Source organism: Thermobia domestica, chromosome 17 (genome assembly GCF_964235325.1).
Source record: "Thermobia domestica chromosome 17, izTheDome1.hap1.1, whole genome shotgun sequence".
Lineage (NCBI taxonomy): Eukaryota > Metazoa > Arthropoda > Insecta > Zygentoma > Lepismatidae > Thermobia > Thermobia domestica.
The window spans coordinates 182,078,749-182,097,550 of NC_137470.1; the positions used below are offsets into that span (position 1 = coordinate 182,078,749).

The following is an 18,802-nucleotide window of genomic DNA, read 5'->3' on the forward strand; positions in this document are numbered from 1 at the left end:
GTTTTGTTCCTCATGTTTAGCCACATTTGCCGAAAAGCCGAAAATACAATTAAAATGTGAACTTCTGAAGGGGCCCTACCAACGGCACAAGGCCCTCAAAAAGGAAAAGCACGTCAAATAAATGTTTGTTTCATGTCAAAAAAATGCTATTTCAACGAGCGACTTTAGAACAGCTGTAACAGTTATTGAGTCTCAAATTTCACGAGAAAACTATTCCCATTTAAACGATGTTTTGAGAAATTGCAACCATGGAATGGACAAAACGAGGATACATCTCTGGTTTATCTTTGGAAGAAAATAAAGTCACAAAGCTTCAATAAGTCAGTGCAAACCGCAGATGTATCTCATATCAATGATGTTCAACTTGTCCAAGAAATTCCTACAGCTTTGCATGGCAATATTTTGCCAAATCCAACACAAGCAGATTCGTATGAATCTTTCGAAGAGCAACAGATCCTGCATCTTCGTAAATCCTGCCGCAGATGATGCATCAAATAGTTTGTTCCTATTCTCTGAAACAATGCCCATGCCTGCTCAACATTCTTCTGCATTTACAGAAACAACCAGAAATGCAGATCTCTATAAGCCAGCTTCCTTGATGACGGAATTTAGTACAGGAGACACCGTTTGAGAAACCACAGAAACCAACAATTCAAAACCAACAGCTTTTGCTTCTTCATCAGCTACATCACACAATTTAGTATGGTCTGAACCTGATGTTCCAGCTCCTTTCAAAAAAGCTCTCTTTTTAGCCAGAGAACAAACTGAAGTTGTCCAAAAGAAACAAAAAGGAACGGATTTCTGCAGCTGTTACATCTGAACTATACCAACTCTATAGTGAATAGAAACTTAAAGAAGAAAATAGAATTCACCAGAAGAAGTTACAGAGAAAAAGTGTGATAGAATTGAAGAGAGAAGAAAGTAGACGAGTGGAGCAAATAAAAACGAAACGTAGAAAGCAGAAATTCAAATAGAGTCAAAAAATCCTTAAATAACTTTTCTTTTGCGTTTGTATCGGAAAATGGTATCGGTACTTTTCAGAAGAGCCATTTGATTTATTGTTCATTTTTTCAATGATAAAAGTAGTATTTTAGAGTCACCAATTGTTCCCAAACACATTCAATTTTCAATAAACATTAGGTTCTTTTCATTTCGTTTTCACACAAGTACTGGTTTTGCTTAAGGTTTTTTGAAGTGCAAAATAAATAAAAATCATACGCATAAGTACTGGTTACGTATTAAATTACATCTCAATTGGTTAAGCGTCAAAATTTGCTGATTTCTCTTGTGTGTCCGTCGCCGGGTGTCCATAACTGGGTCATCCACTTGTTTAAATGTCCATCACTGGTCACAAAAATAAGGTTACAAGAATATCTCAAATAGTACATTCTACTAGTTTTCTGTAGAAGTAATGGCTACGATTTAATAAACTCAAGTGTAAACTATGCCTACCACTACGAAACAACAAGATTACTACAATTGCCTTCCATCTACAACATATTTTCTCAAAAGTGCTCTTAATAGTGTCCATGACTGGGGTGTTTACCTTGTAACATAAAATGGCACATACTAATAAACAGATCAAGGTCAATCCCTATCCGAAGTTTTATCACGATGGGATGAGTTTGGGATACGGGCTTTGTTTTCAAAAATATGGCACAAAATTTGACGAGCTATAACTGAAGAACCGTAAGTCTTCATAACATAATGCTTCACAAATTATGTAGAACATCAATGTTAGCTAATGCCAAGTTTGATCCCGAGAGAATGGTTGCTTTATATGGGTTCCTGTTTTCTAAATTATGACGCAAAATTTGACCGCCTAATACTCGGAGAGTGAAAGCCTCCAGAGCAGGATATTTCGCATGCGTATACGAGACTAAGTTCTAGCACATGTCAAGTTCGATCCGAATCGAATGTGCTTAGTATATGTTTTTTTTTTGTTTTCGAAAATGTAAAGCAAATTTGATCGTACATAACAAAAAAAAAAAAAAGCCTACACAACGTAATATTTCACAATTTTTCATAATATTTTGAGATTTACCGCTACATCAAATTTGTTTCCCATCGGGTGGGTTCCGCTGAATTCGTAGGATAAAGAGTGTCCTTGATTTTTGAAGGATAAATCAAATGCAGTAGGAAAAGGATTACGACTGGGAGGTTTATTTAACATCCAGTACATGTCTACTACGGTTTAAAACATGCTGCCATCTCATGGCGCGATATGTAACTTATCATCATCGCCATCATAGGTATTCTGGCATTATCGGCAGGTCACTTGCTGCAACTGAGAAGCTTCCATGCTCCATGGTCTTCCTCTAACCTCTTCGTTTTGACGTACGATATTTTTGGTTTGATATAGTCCATTAATTGTAGTCTCCTTTGTCCCCTCCTCTTTCCTGCCGTCATACCGTCTAGCACGTCCCTCATGATACAGTTCCTTCTTAGCCAATGTTCCAACCAGTTTCTCTTCCTCCTCTTAATAATATCCAAAAGTGTTTTTTTCCTCTCTCACCATTTCTAACACCCTCTCATTCGTTTTCCAATTCTCTCCTTTCTGCTCCACACTCACATTTCGAAGGCTTCCGGTCGTTTTTTTCATAATTTTTTGTAACGACTATGTTTCTGGCCCATACAGTTCAATATTTCACGCGCAGTATTTTATGAGTCATTTTTCTGAATTATTTATTCAAGGCCCTACAAAATAATACTTTATTCCTTCTAAAGGCTTCTTCCACCATTCATATCTTTGCTTTTATTTCACTTTCGCACTTCATATCATTGCTAATAATACTACCCATGTATCCAAAACTTCTCACCTCTTTTAATTTCTCCCTGCCTACTTCTATATAACACTGACCTTTTCGTTCCAATTAAACTATAGCATTCTGCAATTATACAACTTTATTTTGACTTGATTTGGTTTGATTTTGAGTTTAGATTTCTTTTCACCAGCAAGGCTTTGGGAAACATGAACTTATAGCTCTCTTCGGGATTCAAATCCGATTCTCCCAAGGCGCGAACACTAACCGTATAACTACGAGATAGTCCCACATTTGTTCTAATAGTAGAAAATGAGATACGAATAACCACCTCTAACCGTGAACATGGTAATAATCTGACGCCATTTACGAACTCGACGGTAATCATTCTAACTATTTCAAAAAGAACATTAAAAAAATGTTCTTCAATATTCATATTGTGTACTAATGGATGTACGGTTTGGTTAGTTCTTGTAGCTTAAATTAACAAAAAGCAAAATCAAGATGTTTGGGGTTTAGAGCTGACAAGTCGTTCCAGTTTTTTTTTTCAAACTAAAATTTGTAGGACAAAGGTAATGAGATCAAGACCTGGGCTGCTTTTACAAATGATACAGCATATATTTAAATTGAAAGCAGATTGTAATGTTATCAGGATGAGAATGGTTGAAAGAAAATAAGGACATGTTTAGTATAACATGGACAGCACTTTCCTGACGTTCTCCGCGTTCCTTAGTGATGTTTCTTCTCATGGATTGTTGTCCTCCCTCTGACACATGTCATCCAGGCAATTAGTGGTCAGACGGCTTGAAGGGAAGTCCGAAGGGAATATATAGAATAATTTACGTATCAGTGACGATGAACTTTATCGAAATACGGAAGCTAAGTGTTGTGGTATTTTCGTCACATATTGAATAATGTAACAAACACATATTACACTTCCTTAACGTTGGTATGGTTCGAACTTCAAGACTCGAAAATTGACAAGCGCGTCCACATCTTCGTCGTTGCAAGTTCAGCCTTCATCTTACAGTTGTTCATATTATTCCATCACTTTTGTTCGGGGTTCTCAGTCTTTCTCCCTTCAGTCCAATGGGTTACTACATGGATTACGAAAACGGAAACTGTGTAGATTAACATCAAGTATATGATTATTGGATAAAGGAAACAATCTGCAGGTTTGTTGATTGAGAAATAAACATACATAAACAAATCAACAGACTATATAAATTACTTTCAACAAACTTTAAAAGTACGTTACTGAATTCTCTGTGTATCTGTCTGTCCGTATGTCTGTTATTTGCGATTTTTTTTCAATTTTGAACCCTGCATTCGATAGAGCATCAAAAACTATCAGAGAAAGTGATTAAATTTTTCGCGTCACTCTTACCGTACCCGAGATATTGGCCAAAAATGGCCGATTTCCGGAGATTTAAGGAGCCATATCTCGGGAACCGTAAGCCACACAGAGATAATATTGGTGTTGATCAATTTCTAGGAGGATGGTAAACATTTTGGTACCAAATAGTTACCGGTGACCACTGATTAACTGTGTAGTACACAGTGTGTACTGCCAACTGGCCACCGTTCCCCATATACTGACCAAAAAAATCAAATTTCTAAATATTTGAGCAGCCATATCTCGGGAACTGTAAGTCATAGAGAGATGATATTTTGCTAATTTTTGCGAGAAACAGAACAAGGTGCGGATAAAAAATTTACTTGCAGGAACAATCACAGTTATCCCTCCTGCTCCACCTCTCCATTCTTTTTAAGATCGTTTTGGCAATGGTCTTGGTGCATTCTGTTTGTGTCTGCAATGTGACTGAACTGCTAATTGTGCTGAAAGGTACTGGAAATTAAAATATAACTTTAATATTAATCTGATGATTAGAATTATCTGTCCATAATTTCGAGCAAAATAACATTTAACATTTTCACAGAGTTGAATCCAATACGCTTTGTCCAAAATTAGTATTTGTAATCACTAGACGATCCACAAGGATCGTTTGGGAGGGGCGGTTCGCTTCCTGGAAGGTGAGCGTAGCCTGAAGGTGACCAGAATCTTACTTTGCAAGAATCGGACGCATATGAATATGTCATATCCAAATATCCATGTTTCAGAAACCTGCGGTACTTCCGCAACAATTTTTATAGAGGTAGTTGGTGAGTAGTTCAAATTATACGCCCGTAGCCAAACGCCCTCTATAAAAACTATTGAGAAAGTATCACAGGAATTTGAAACATAGATTTTTGGATAGCACACATGTGAAGTATTGACCTAACTTCGGTAGGACCCATAATGTTTGAGCTATGGACCACTAAAGTTTAATTTTTCATGGTTTCGGCAGCCCATAACTCCGAAAGGAAGCATTTGTGCACCCAGGTTGGTCTACATTTTTTGTCTTATCTTGCTGTCAGGAATTACCTCCCAAACCTTGTCAGTGTTGTTTTGAAACACCTGTATATGAGTCTTTCTGAACCATACCATACCAGTTATGGGACACAAAATTACCATAGCAGTTAAAGGTTAAATTTAATTATATTTATTTTTATGAATTTCATTGATGTGCTAAGATATGTTACAGATAGAATATTTGGTGATCACTTTTCCTTCTAGACTATTATGCTGGATTTCTGGAGTTTAAGTACGTTGAAAAATGATTTATGATCCTATATGTTTTTTTTCAGGAGACAGATGGGCTCAGTGGTAGAATTGTTACCTCTGATGCGTAAGGCCCTTTATTTCATCACCGGTAAAATAAGTTTGGGGTAGACAACATCGTGTTCGCAAGATTTCTCAGTGTATTTTGTTTCCTTCCACTTTCACATTTCAACGATTCTTTTATCATCATTGAATTGTCTCCCTTAACATAGAAAGTATACTAGTGGTACGTTAAACTGGAAGATTTCTATATGTTTCTCTGTAGCGGTATAAATTGTGGAATGTAGTACGCCGCAAAATATTCACCTTATTGATAATCTTCCCTTTATCTATCATAATGCTGTCTTATTCGTTGTCTAATTTCATATCGCTGCTACTGACTACTACGAAAAACTGGTAGATCGAGATTAAAAAAAAATAAAAAAGAGATTAATCATTGCCGTACTCACAACGTGATTCTAAATACTGAACTAGGCATCACGTGTTAGTCAAGATTTTAATACAGCGTCAGAAACGACCCTGCCTAAGGCCCTAAATGTTTTACGGGCTTCATGACAATAGCTGAAATATCTCTGATTTGCTGTCAAATATACCGCCAAGGTATTCACCAGGTGTTATTTTGGCAATATTTGGGTTTTCTAGAAGCAAAGTTTTCGTAATTTTAAATATGATTTATCTCTTTTACTTAACAGCTTTACTACGAAAACGATTCGCATTATAGACCAGGTGGTCCCGTTTTCCTGATGATTGACGGAGAAAGCGATGCGCATGAAGTAGAAGTATTATCTGGAGCATGGATAAAATATGCTGAAGAATATGGAGCACTCTGCTTCTCCTTGGAACATCGCTATTATGGACAGAGCTATCCACCACTGTAAGTATTTACGTCAATTTCAATTATATACGTTACTCACAGAAATATTCGTTCTTTAGTCTGGAAGAATAACATTTACCCGAATATTTGAAAGTGGAAGAACGAGCGCTATAAATAAGATAGAGGTCAGACCAACTGGCATGCAAAGAAGAAAAAAATCAAATTTATGCAATTTGAGAACAAGGAAATGAACGAAAGCAACGCTTTCGGCGTTGCCCCTGTCAATTACTTATGCAGCTGATACGTATGTTTCTCTCTAAGCTTGGGTATAAATATAGATATACAAAGAGGCACGAATTTGACATTGCTATCCATGCCCACTTCGAGGCCAATAGACATGCGAGGGAAAATAAGTTTTTTTTGGAGTTTGTTTGCGAGGGAAAATAAGTTTGTTTTTTTGAATTAAAACTAGTTTTACAAAATGAAGATTTTGAAAGGTTAACAGTCATGTTAGCTTCACTCAACTTAGTAAATAACTGATCTAATAAATTTAACTGTTCTTCAAAAGAAAAAGTTGGAATACTTAAATCGTCAATGTACGAAACAAGTTTATTATACAATGCATAACCTAGCACCTTCTGTAATGCATCTATGAGAACAACAGAACCATTGATGTATCCAAATGGGATAACAGTAAATCTGTACATATGACCGTTCCAAGAGAAGGCAATGAAATCACGAGATTCCTCAGACACAGGAATTTGTGAATACGATGACACAAGGTCAATTGAACTTACAAACTTAGCACCCTGAAATTTCAACAATAGATCATCAATTCGGTTTACTTTCAATTGTTTTAATTTAACATGTTTATTCAGCTCAGTCAGATCAACTACAACTCTAGGTTTGGTTGTGTTTTTCTTAGGTACACAGAAAATTGGGTGGCTATGTATCGACACTGCTGGTTCAATGGCACCTACTTTTAACCATTCACTAATTTGCTTGTCAATGCTTTCTTTGACATGGTAGGGTAAAGTATATTATCTTTTTACTATAGGGTCAGTAGTGTCAACATCTATGGAATATTCATATTGATTACACCTACTTGGATAATCTGTGAATATATCACGATGTTTTACCAACAAATCAAATAATTGCTGTTTTTCCTCATTATTTAAATGATCACATTCATGTACCTTTTCCCTAATTTCGTTTATTGTTGCTACAGCATACACATTTTCAAAAATAGCATTATCATTGGATACCTTATCCCCACAACTTTCCTGTTTACTTTGGATATTACCATGAGCGTTTTGAATCTCATTATCAATTTGTGATATTTGTAAACCATAATACTCGAGTAAAAAATTCTCTTCTACTGCTTGATTTATATTAAGATCTTTTATTCGAAAATTCTTCGACTCTTTTCTCAACTGTGAATACGCCTGATCTCGTTCATGTAAAACACGGATCCACTCTTGTTTTAATTTACCTTTTTGTGAAACCAAACTATTAATTACAGGACATGCTGAAGATGTATAGTAATGCTTGGGTTCCAACTCTGAACTTTCATCTGAGAAGTTATTATTTTCTACAGAAATAATAAACTCTGTGTCAACAGGTTTATTTATTCGGTCAGCATAAGTCAAAATCTTCTTAGGTTGACAACAACTGTTTTCTTTGCTATGTGTTTTTTTCAATGAGCATAGGAACAACAACAATTTCTTTTCCGTCAGAAAAACTAATTACGTTTTTCGAAAAATCTATCATCGCATGGGCGATTGTGAGGAAATTACGACCTAACAAACATTCTGTGTTTAATTCATCTACTACCAGAACTCTTATGTCGAACATCAAGTGTTCTATTTCCACACAAATATTTACTTCACCCTTAACCTGCTTTTTCCGTTTACCAGAATAATCTACCAAGAGAATATAAGGTGCAGGTTTTAATTGCGGATGTGAAATTACGGAAGAAATACGTTTCCATGCCTCAAAACTGATAAGAGATGCTGAAGCACCTGTATCGCACAATGCTTTCAACTGAGTATCTAATACTTTACAATTAATTTCTGCAGTGCGAGTGTTATTACCCTTACTTACATTTTCATCAATTTCTATTTCATCTTCAGAAATATCTAAGTCCCAATTAACAACATTATTAATATTTTTACTCAACGTTACGTATTCCACAGGAAAAATTGGGGTGAGTGCATCTTCATTACTAAAATCATGACTGTTACTAAAGTTTTCATAAGCTCTACCAGAAGCACTCTCTCGGCAGAGCGTTTCTAGTTTATCGGTGTTTGTCTACTCTGATTACCTGATGATGTAGGAGAAGGGAAGGTACGAGGTTGATTAAAATTTGAAATAAAACGTGGTTGGTTACCGGGATGAAAAGTTGGAAATGGTTGAGGAGTATGCCCACCATTATCAGCGCGCCTAGTATCAGTGTATGTATAGCTTCTTGGTTATCGTACTGATTATCGTTTTCAGGGTTACACTGAGGATGAAAGTTCCTCGATTTACCTTTATTCTTAAAATGTTGATTTTTACCTTTGCTGTGGGGTTGCCTTTTACCTTTTTTTTTTTTTTTTTTGCTTTGATGTTGTGATTCTCTAAGATTATGTTCATTGCTTTCATTTTCCTGGACATTAACCTGATTTACACGAATCTGTTTCTTAAGAAATCCACTATTTGTTCTAAAGTTGTCATTGTTTTTTGACAATGTTTCAAGATTTTGAACAACATTTAACATAGTTTGCAAATCCAAGGATGGTAACAAAACCAATTGTTTCTGAAAATAATTAGGCAATAACAATTTAATTGTATTCAAAATAAAAGCTTCACTAACGTTTTCATTCAATTCTCGTATTCTATGGTAGCGATCTGCTACGAATTAGTAAACTGTAAAACGACTTTAGGATCGTACCTTTTCGATTGCAATACTGACATTTTACCAGCTACAACTTGCGGAGATTCAAACTGTTGCTTGAAAGCACAAACAAAATCACTATATGATTTAAAGTCAGGTTTACGACTAAGGAACCAAGATTTAGAAGATCCTTGCATCAAAAAATCTAAAATATCTAAGTACTGCTCTTCAGGAATTTCCATTAATTTAACATTTTTCTCAAACAGTTCTAAGAAGTTTGAAGCTGTGATTTCGCTTTCGTGTCCTAAAAACTTTTCAAATAATTCAATATCACTACGCTTAATTGGCCTAGTATTTGTAATCTGAACTGGTTTTCTATTATGAGTACGATTACGGTTTTTACTTTTAGATTTTGGTTTGCTATTAGATTCATAACTTGTGCTAGTGCCGCTACTGCTACTACGACTAGTAGAACTTCGAGTTGATGAAGTGTTAGCTACACTACTGTATAGTGAATTAGTTACACTACGAGTATTAGCAATGCTACTAGGTCTAGATTCCACGTGCAAGTTCAAAATTTGTTTTTGCGTCAAGGTTAGTTGAGCTTGCAACATTTGCAGTTCTTGTTTGAGGTTACCAATTTCATTTTTAACCTCCAAAACAGTACTTTGGATCTGAACATACTGTTTTGATTTTTTTCCCTATCATTTGTTAATTCTACTACAATGTTGCTATAACGATCTACTGTATTTTTGAGAAAAAGTAGCGATTGATTAATACGATCAATTTCCATGCTGCAACTATTTACACTACTTTCATTTACAGTTACCTTTTGCATGCACTGGACTACCTGTGCTTGGTGAACTTGAATTTTACTTTCAATGTCTACCAATGAATTTCGATTGCTACCTATCTTCTCCTCAAGATCTACGATTTTACACTCATACGTGTTAGAAATTTGTTGAAAATCATGCTTCATTTGAGTTAGTGAACTACAACTTTGAGCTTCAACCTGCTGGATACCTAATGACAATTCGTTTTGTGTTTCGGTCAGCTGATTGTTCGTTTGAATTTTCATTTCATTAAAACGATCAAATACTTCTGCTTTAAAATCCCTAACTACACGTTTCAAATTTTCAATTTCAACTTTAATTTCTACTTTAAAGGCATTGCACTCAGCTTCTACTCTCTGTATACCATTCGTAAGTTCCTGAGTTGAAATTTCATACTTTTCACGTAACTCTGTGATTTCTGCTTTTAAACTATTACCTTGTTTGACTAACTCATTATGATTATCTTTTATCACTTGGTTAGTATTAGCTAAACCTGCGGACAAATTTTTTACCGCTTCAAGCAGTGTTTCCATTTCGCTAGAAGTTGACATTGTAAAATATTATACTAAAGAACACAACATGCAAATTACTAAACTGGCATTGAATACGAAACAGTGGAGTTCAAAAATTCGCTTTCTCCCCACTAAAACATCTGTCCCTGTTCGGGCGCCAGATATAAGAGGAATGGGTTCGATACTCGTTTGTTCCAGTTTGAGAAGACCAACGAATAATGCTATTGGGATTCGAACCTTGGATCTCTTTTAGAGTCTTCCTTAAAATATCATTCATTTACACAAATTAATAGGTTAAAGTAAGAAACTGGTAACAAAACAAATAACACCACTTCCACGGTCCTAGGATTCGGGCGTTATACATATCAGAGGCATAAGCCGTATACCCACCGTCGCTGTTGCGTCAGCTCCAAGATACACTGGTCAATACCTGTAAAAGAATTCAAGGTGGGACAGCAAGCATGATTTACGATAGATGGATAGTGGGAGTCGAAAGTAATGTTTGCCCTCCACTGCTTAGAAGTACCTTACCTTGTGTCATACGTTTCAACTTGTACACATTTCAATTGCTAAAAGAAAAGCATAACTTGTTAAACACATCTTGTTATCCTTGTTTCACTTTTAGGAAAAATAACCAGAATTGTAATCTAATACTGTATTAATATTCACTTCACTTTGATTACATGGACCACATATAATATAAAACAACACTAATATTTTCAAATTATGATTAGCATTTCGCTCAAAAATAAACTGGCCCTTATAAACGATTTCGGAACGATACGTAAGCGCGCACGACGATTCCGGCGACTATACGGAATAAAATTCACTAGTGCACTGTTGAATAAAATGAGTTTTGCGTCGTCTTCCATAAGTTTTCTCATTCGAAAAGTCAACTACAACTGGTGAATATGTCTACGTTGCTTACTAGAAGTCGGTGCTCTCCTTGACATTGCGAATTGTGAATTTTGTTATATTATTATGTTGTTTTCATTATTCACTGGTAGATTAAAAGGTAATGATTTGTTTACTTAGATTCGAGTGTTGGGTTGCTCAAATCATCTTATATTATTTTTGGGAGTTAAACACTAAAACTTTACATACTTCAATGGTCTTCGTGAAGACAGAAACTTAGTACATTCACTTCACATGACGGCTAGCAGGACACACACACGCTTCTCTTCATGCGTCACATAGTTGCCAGTTAACAGCGCAAGAATACACTAGCAAAATAAAATATAGTTCGTAGAAAACATTAAGTTTTTGCTTCATAATATTGCTAATTATATATAATGATGTGTTCATAGGTTAATAGAAATCACATTAAAAACACTGATTGTTCCAATAAGTCGTATGATTGACGATTATTGATAGATTTTTCATTGTCACGTAAAAATCTGTCATCGTCATGAGGGCTTGGTGCGTGGGCGGACACCACGAGAGTAGCAAAATTCCCCTTCTTAATATGGGCTGACGGGAGGAAGCAGGACTGCCTGGAACAGTGAGGCACCTTTTGGGTAACCAATTCCTGAGCATTATTCTCCTCCAACTATTAACTGGTTGCGTTTCATTTCCCAGAATTGATGTTGGAATCATACGAGGGTTGATTCAAAAATTCATGCCAATCCATCTTGTTACAAACCTATGTGTTTTTTCTCTCTGAATCCCCACCCTTCATTGTGTCAACTGATTGTGTTAACTGTTGATTTATAGCTTCGCCAAAGAAAAGTCCTTTTCTTATTTCACTCCTAATTCTTGATGGAGTTAAAAGTGAATCTTTGTCTGAGCTATTTTTCCTAGAAGATTTTGCTTTCAATCTTTTCAGTCGTTTCTTGTGTTTATCCAACTTTCTCTTCAGATGTTTAATCACTTTATCTTTTAGTCTCAAATCACGACTTTTTCTCTTCTTACTTTCATTTTCTCCCATTCTGTTGTCTTTATAATTTCTGCCGCAATTTTGGGGAATGTAGAATACTCTCGCGTTCTAAAGCACTGTTTGGTGGGGTAATATCACAAGAAATATTCGTATTACTTGCTACTCTTCGCCTTTGTCTCATTTTTGCTGTGTTTTGACACCATTGTTTTTTTTCCTTATTAGGCTTTTCCTTTCTGACATTTTTGGTGAGCTTAATCTGCCCTTTCTTCCATCTTCTTTGGTATTTCATTCTATATACCTCTTTCAAATCTGCAGCGAAGGAAGGACACTTTGCACCTTTTTTGCTTCAGTATCTCATATCTTCGACGTTCAGCTCTCCTTTCTTTCTGAAGATTCTTTTTATTATATTGCTTCTTTCCCGCCATCTGCTAGTGACAAGAAAGTACATTTCAGATATATGTAATGTGATTCCGTGTATTTTCACACGGTGCTAATTATCGAGCAATTTCACACGGTAATGTTTATCGGATTAATCATTATGCAGATGTGGGGCATTTTCACACGATCCACCGTCAATCACGTGATTCACCCTAAAACTGTTTTCACTGTAAGGGGAGCTAGAACAGGGCAAATGTGAACTAAGTAAGAATAAAAACATACATAATCCGGAGTGTAGAAAATCCAATTACATCCGTCTGGACGGACGATTGCAATTAGTTCTGGAGAAACTAGGAAATGGCGGAGACTTTACAAAATGCTTGAGAATGCAAAATGTTAGTTTTTTTCAAGTGCTGGTATAGTGAGCTATGAAATGTGCAACGTGGATTGAGGATGTACAGAAGTATGAAGTTCCATTATAACAACGTGCTATTCGCTCGGAAAATAATAAGATGACAAGGTTCTTCTTAGAACCGCCTTTTATTATGGAGCTAATGCTGTGCTTCACGAATCACAATGTTTGTTTATGCTCTGAAGCGCGCATATTTTTATTCGATTTTTAAACTTCCTAACTAAATTCTCTCATGTGCATCTTATTTTATTCTTTATTTATTTTAATTTGTGATTAGTCTATCTTCTGTTATTAATTATTTAGTTTTTGATTATTATTTTTCTGTTCTTATTTACTTTCATTTGCTATTCTTTCTTGTCTAATTTAATTTGCCATAGCTTTTGTTATTTTTCACTTATTTATTTCAATTTCTCATTTATTATACTATTTGTTTTATATTATATTGTCATTATACTATACTATTTGTTTTATCTTCTTTACTATAACATTTGTTTGCCCGTTTGTTGTTTTTATGTTATATAAATTTCCGGTTATTTTCTTTATTATTATTTTTTTTGTGTGTGAAAGTGAAACATTTTCTAAGCTCTCCTTCTCTAGTATTAATTGCAATTATTAGCATTTATTTTAACTTATGTTTGCTCTTTTTCTGTTCTTACTTACAAGGAACGGACATGAACGTGTCATCTGGACATCCCAATCAAACCTAGTCCATTTGATGAACATACCAAAGAGATGTTCATGCTTAAAAAATTAGGTGCAATGGACAAGGAATTAAGTTCCAGGCGCCCATTAACCCTGTTAGTATAAATAAAATCATGGACTCGCAGTGAAATAGCTATTGCATCAACACTGTTCATTCGAAAGTCATGGTTTATAGTTCACTATCTTCAACATAAAACAAACTTTTCAAATGTGCAATGTATTGGGGCCCATAATGTATTTGAACAGGGACAATATGCCTCTAGGGAGCAAACGCGGGGGTTTGGGGCAAAGACCCCAGCTGACCGAATTCAGGAAATATTAAGAGCAAATACACAAATTTCACTTTTGGTGCAAAGGCTGACAAGATAATGGGAGTCCGTAGGCCAAGCAAATTTGTGGGTATCCCCCAGCTAGCCAAACGCTAGTTCTAACTAAGTATAAAACTAGATGAACTGACATAAAATAACGGGTACTTTTAGTTGACGTGGAAAGTTGAAATTTGGCATTATTGTAGCTTTCTCGGACTAACCCCAAAAAAAATTGCCAAAGGTGTACATTTTTCATTTTAATTTTGCATGGTGGGAAGTCGAAAATGTCTCCATGTGATTTAAACAAGATTTTTAGGACATATAATCTCATACCTTAGGTACTTAGAATTGGAACAAAAACTTGAAATTCGGTATGCTTGTACTTTTTTCTTGGCGTTACCAAAGCAAATCACGAAATCAAAAAATTCCAACTTTTGATTTATTTTATGAGAAACTGAAAAATATTTCCTGTGTTATTTTCTGTGGGACATCTTCTGCATCTCAAATTGTTTAGGAACTTCTGGCATGACTAGAATGATGATATTTGGGAATAATTGTAACCTTCCAGGAGTAAACCACAGGAAAATTGCCAAAAGTGAATATTTTTAGTTTTTAAGGGGTGCAAAGAGGGGGATGAAGAATTTTCTATGTTATTTAAATGAGCGCTTTCTTGGGATACAAAATATAACTTTTTAGATAGGTAAAAAAGGAAATTAAATTTGAAATTCTCTGGAATTTGGTTTTAAGAAGGTGCGAGGTCATAGGCTGAACAAACGCCAGCATATGTGATCAAAGGGCCCATCTGGCCAAATTTAGGAAATGTTTAAAAGAAATGCACGAAATTTATGCAAAGACTGATACATTAAGAATATGGAAACAGCTTGCCATATTTCTTCCTCGTTGGCAGCAACACGGTCGCATTACTAGGTGAAAGTCAGATAGTGCGAGGGTGTTTCCTTTCGACGTTTCTCCCATTATACGCTTGTTTCAATGGAGGCACAACCAACCCCTGTTTGTATGTCAAATTTTGCAGATGACCCCCGTTGGAGATATTCACGATACGTCACTGTTGTCGCTACTATTTTTATTGCAATTTAAACATACGATTTGGTAGTTCAATTGTTTGTTTGACGGCCCTATGTGCATTATTACCTGAGATAAAAAGCCTGCTACGGGTAGTCAGATACAAGTCTGCAACAACGCCTCTAGCGTCTAAATGGGAAAGGATGTGACCTAAAAGTTGCATGACATTTAATGTCCTTTCGAACGATTCCAACAGTTATACCACTTTTCATTGCAAATTTTGAAGTTGCCTCCCGTTGGAGGTCTTCACGAGACGCCAATGGTCTCGCTACTATTTTTATTGCATTCTACACATACGGTTTGGTAACGCAATTTTTTGTTTGAAGGCTCTACGTGCAGTATTAGCTGCGATATAGGCCTCGTACGTTCTTATTGAATCACCCGGTATATATTGACATATCTAAGCTAAAATACTAGACAAGGCTCCAGAATTTTACGAATAACAGCACTTCTAATTATCTTCTTAAGATGCTGCACAAGGTCTGTCTCTCCCTTCTCAAAGGTGAATCATATTGTTTTGCTCTTTACCAAACAGATGTCCATGCAGAAAGTCTTGCGTTTGAATCATTTAAGATTCTCATAACTGTCGTTAGAAGAAGAATCATGTAACTGTGATGCGTGCATTTCCTTACGAAACGATCCATGCACCTTTGTAATTTTCTGGTCCAGAATTAATCCTGAACAATGTTAATAACAATAATTAATAAAAATAAAATAGTAAAAATATAGTAATGATAATAACACATAAATTAGTCATATTTTCTATTCAATGCGCGCACACAAGAAAGATAATTTTGAGTGCTTTTATTTTCACTGTTTTGAAAATTGAATATTTGCAAATTTAGATGTATTTTATGCATTTTTGGATAAAAAAAAATATCTCTCAAAAATCTGGCGTTTAAAACTCTGGTATTTACTGTACTACACTTTTAATCGCACAGCAATGTAAGAAATTCAAATTAACCAACTGCAGAGTAGAACACAGATTCTCAATTTTTCATGCTTTGTGCCCAAGGCCAACACTGAAAGTCACGGATCCTTGTATTTCACTACGTGAAATATCTTATGCATTTTTTATATCCAATATCTGCACACAATTTTATTCAGAGTGAAAAGACAAGGGAATGTGGTGTACGGGAGACATTGAAATTTTCATGGTATTTCCAGTGCGAACGATGTATTAATTTAACAATTGACACTTTTTTTTTATTCAACAGAATTCCAAGTGTGGAGAATTTAGTGTATCTTAACAGTGAACAAGCATTAGCTGACGTTGCGACATTTATTGAAGAAATGACAAAGCAACGTAATCTCACAGATGCCAAATGGATAGTTTTCGGAGGTTCTTATTCAGGTTCATTAGCTGCATGGGCAAGAATGAAGTACCCACACTTAATACATGGAGCAGTGTCATCAAGCGGACCACTATTGGCCAAAGCAAACTTTGAAGGTAAGCTTGTCTAAGTGTTTTGCTATGTGTTTCTTCAGTTTGTATGTAATTTTATTTAGTAAGATAAATGGTCATATTCCACTTTTTAATCTGTACACAGAAAGACATGCTGAGTTGAGTTGTTTGCGAGTTTAACGACCCTTTCAGCAGCGGGGCTATATGCGACGGGACCTACTGATTAATGTGGAACCCGAATTACATGAGCTACCGCCGGGAATCGAACCCGGGTCTCCCACGCCAACAGAAAGTCATGTATTGCGCGATGAAGGCGATACAATGATTCGATAACGTAACGATTGTTTTGTTATAAATCAAAAAAAAAAACAAGAGTAATCTGTAAAAAGAGAAAACTCTACTTAGAAACTTTAACAAGGAGTAGTACGGATGTACCCAATACAGGAGATATCAGATAAGTGCTTGCACTCGAACGCAGTACTTTGTCCACAATGCATACAGGGGCCTTCCAACTGACGCTAATGAGAAATGAAAAACAAGTTGAACATGTATTGTCCAGTCAAATTAGACAAAATGAGGGCTATACCCCCTCAAAAAAATCATAACAAGCTGAAATTTTGTACATACCTTTCAGAAGGTGTATACAAAAACATTCTAAAAGTCCGAAAATATCCAGTGACGGCTTTGGCCGCCATATTGGAAAATGACCGACAAAGTGTGTTTTTTCACCGTAATGACTGTTCTCACTTTAATAGCCATAACTCACGCTGTGTTTCCACTATTGATGTTATTTTTACTTCATTCGAATAACGAAGGACCACGATTATAGACCACGTATTACACTTACCAATTTACTCCACATGCGGGAAGTAGCGGAGGGATTTCTTTAAAAAATTCCACAAAATTTCCCTTCTTCCTACTAGTTTTCTTATACATTAACCCATAAAAAAAAACATAACAAGCTGAAATTTTGCACATACCTTTGGAAAGGTGTGTATAACAACATACTAAAACTCCTTAAATATCTCGTGAGGGGTTTGGCCGTCATATTGGAAAATGACCGACAAAGTGTGTTTTTTCAACGTAATGACTGATTCTCACTTTAATAGCTATAACCAATGCTGTATTTACACGATTGATGTTATTTTTACTTCATTTGAATAACAAAGGACCTATCTTACAGATCACGTATTACACTCACAAGTTTACTTCATATGCGGGAAGTAACGGAGGGATTTCCTTCTAAAAGTCCCTAAAATTTCCATTTTTCCAAATAGTTTTCTTATATACTAGCCAAGAAAAAATCATAACAAGCTGAAATTTTGTATATACCCGAGAGAACGTGTATATAACCACATACTAAAAGTCCTGAAGTATCTGATGACGGGTTTGGACACCATATTGGAAAGTGACCGCTTTATAGGGATTTTTAAAGGTAATAACAGGTTCTCACTTAAATAACTAAAACTCACATTGTATTTACACTATTGATGTTATTTTTAGTTCGTTTGAATAACAAAGGACTACGGTTACAGACACTTACCAGCCTTTTACACACATGAGGGAAGTTGCGGAGGATTTTTTTTGAATCCCTAAACTTTTCTTCTTCAGACTCTTTTTTTCTTAATCACTTAACAATCTCGTCCTCTGCGAGAAGCAATTAATCTTACATTAAATACACCATAATGCACACAATATAACACCCCAGTTTCATTCAAATCATAGTGATAGAATCGGAATACCAAATAAAACTTCGTTAAGTACTAATCCTTGATTACACATAGAGTGAATAAGGCATTCTGTCAAGCTACATCCCCAAACTGTTACGTTTAATTATTCAACGCTAGTTGTCACATCTCCAGAGAAGTTCTTTGTGAATCTGAAGAGCAAATCTAGATTTATTGGAATACTTTCTAACCATCCCACGTCTGCTGGCACCAGGGTTCTTAAAGCCTCTGTTGATGCACATACCCAGATTTGCGTACAGCAATAGAACTCTCTCAAACAGCCACTTTCAGTATCAATTATTGGGGAAGATATGGATCTGCTTGTACTTTTGGCTTCATTAGCAAGTGAGGAAATATAAAAGTAACCAAGAAAGTTCTGTCCTTTTTCACCCAATACCTTCGAACATCGATATGTTAGCTAAGACGTAGCTGGAAGATCAAAAATAGCCCTCA

The 18,802-nt window shown here is 35.6% G+C and overlaps 1 protein-coding gene across 1 annotated transcript in view; it reads left to right on the forward strand.

Annotated features, from left to right (window-relative positions):
* Positions 1-520: 520 nt before the first annotated feature.
* LOC145674264 (putative serine protease K12H4.7) overlaps positions 521-18,802 on the forward strand; it is a 50,522-nt gene continuing 32,240 nt past the window's right edge. The window contains exons 1-3 of the mRNA XM_081744099.1: positions 521-625; positions 6,117-6,298; positions 16,435-16,667. Of these exons, the coding sequence (XP_081600225.1) occupies positions 521-625; positions 6,117-6,298; positions 16,435-16,667 (520 nt within the window). The remainder of the gene's footprint in view (positions 626-6,116; positions 6,299-16,434; positions 16,668-18,802) is intronic.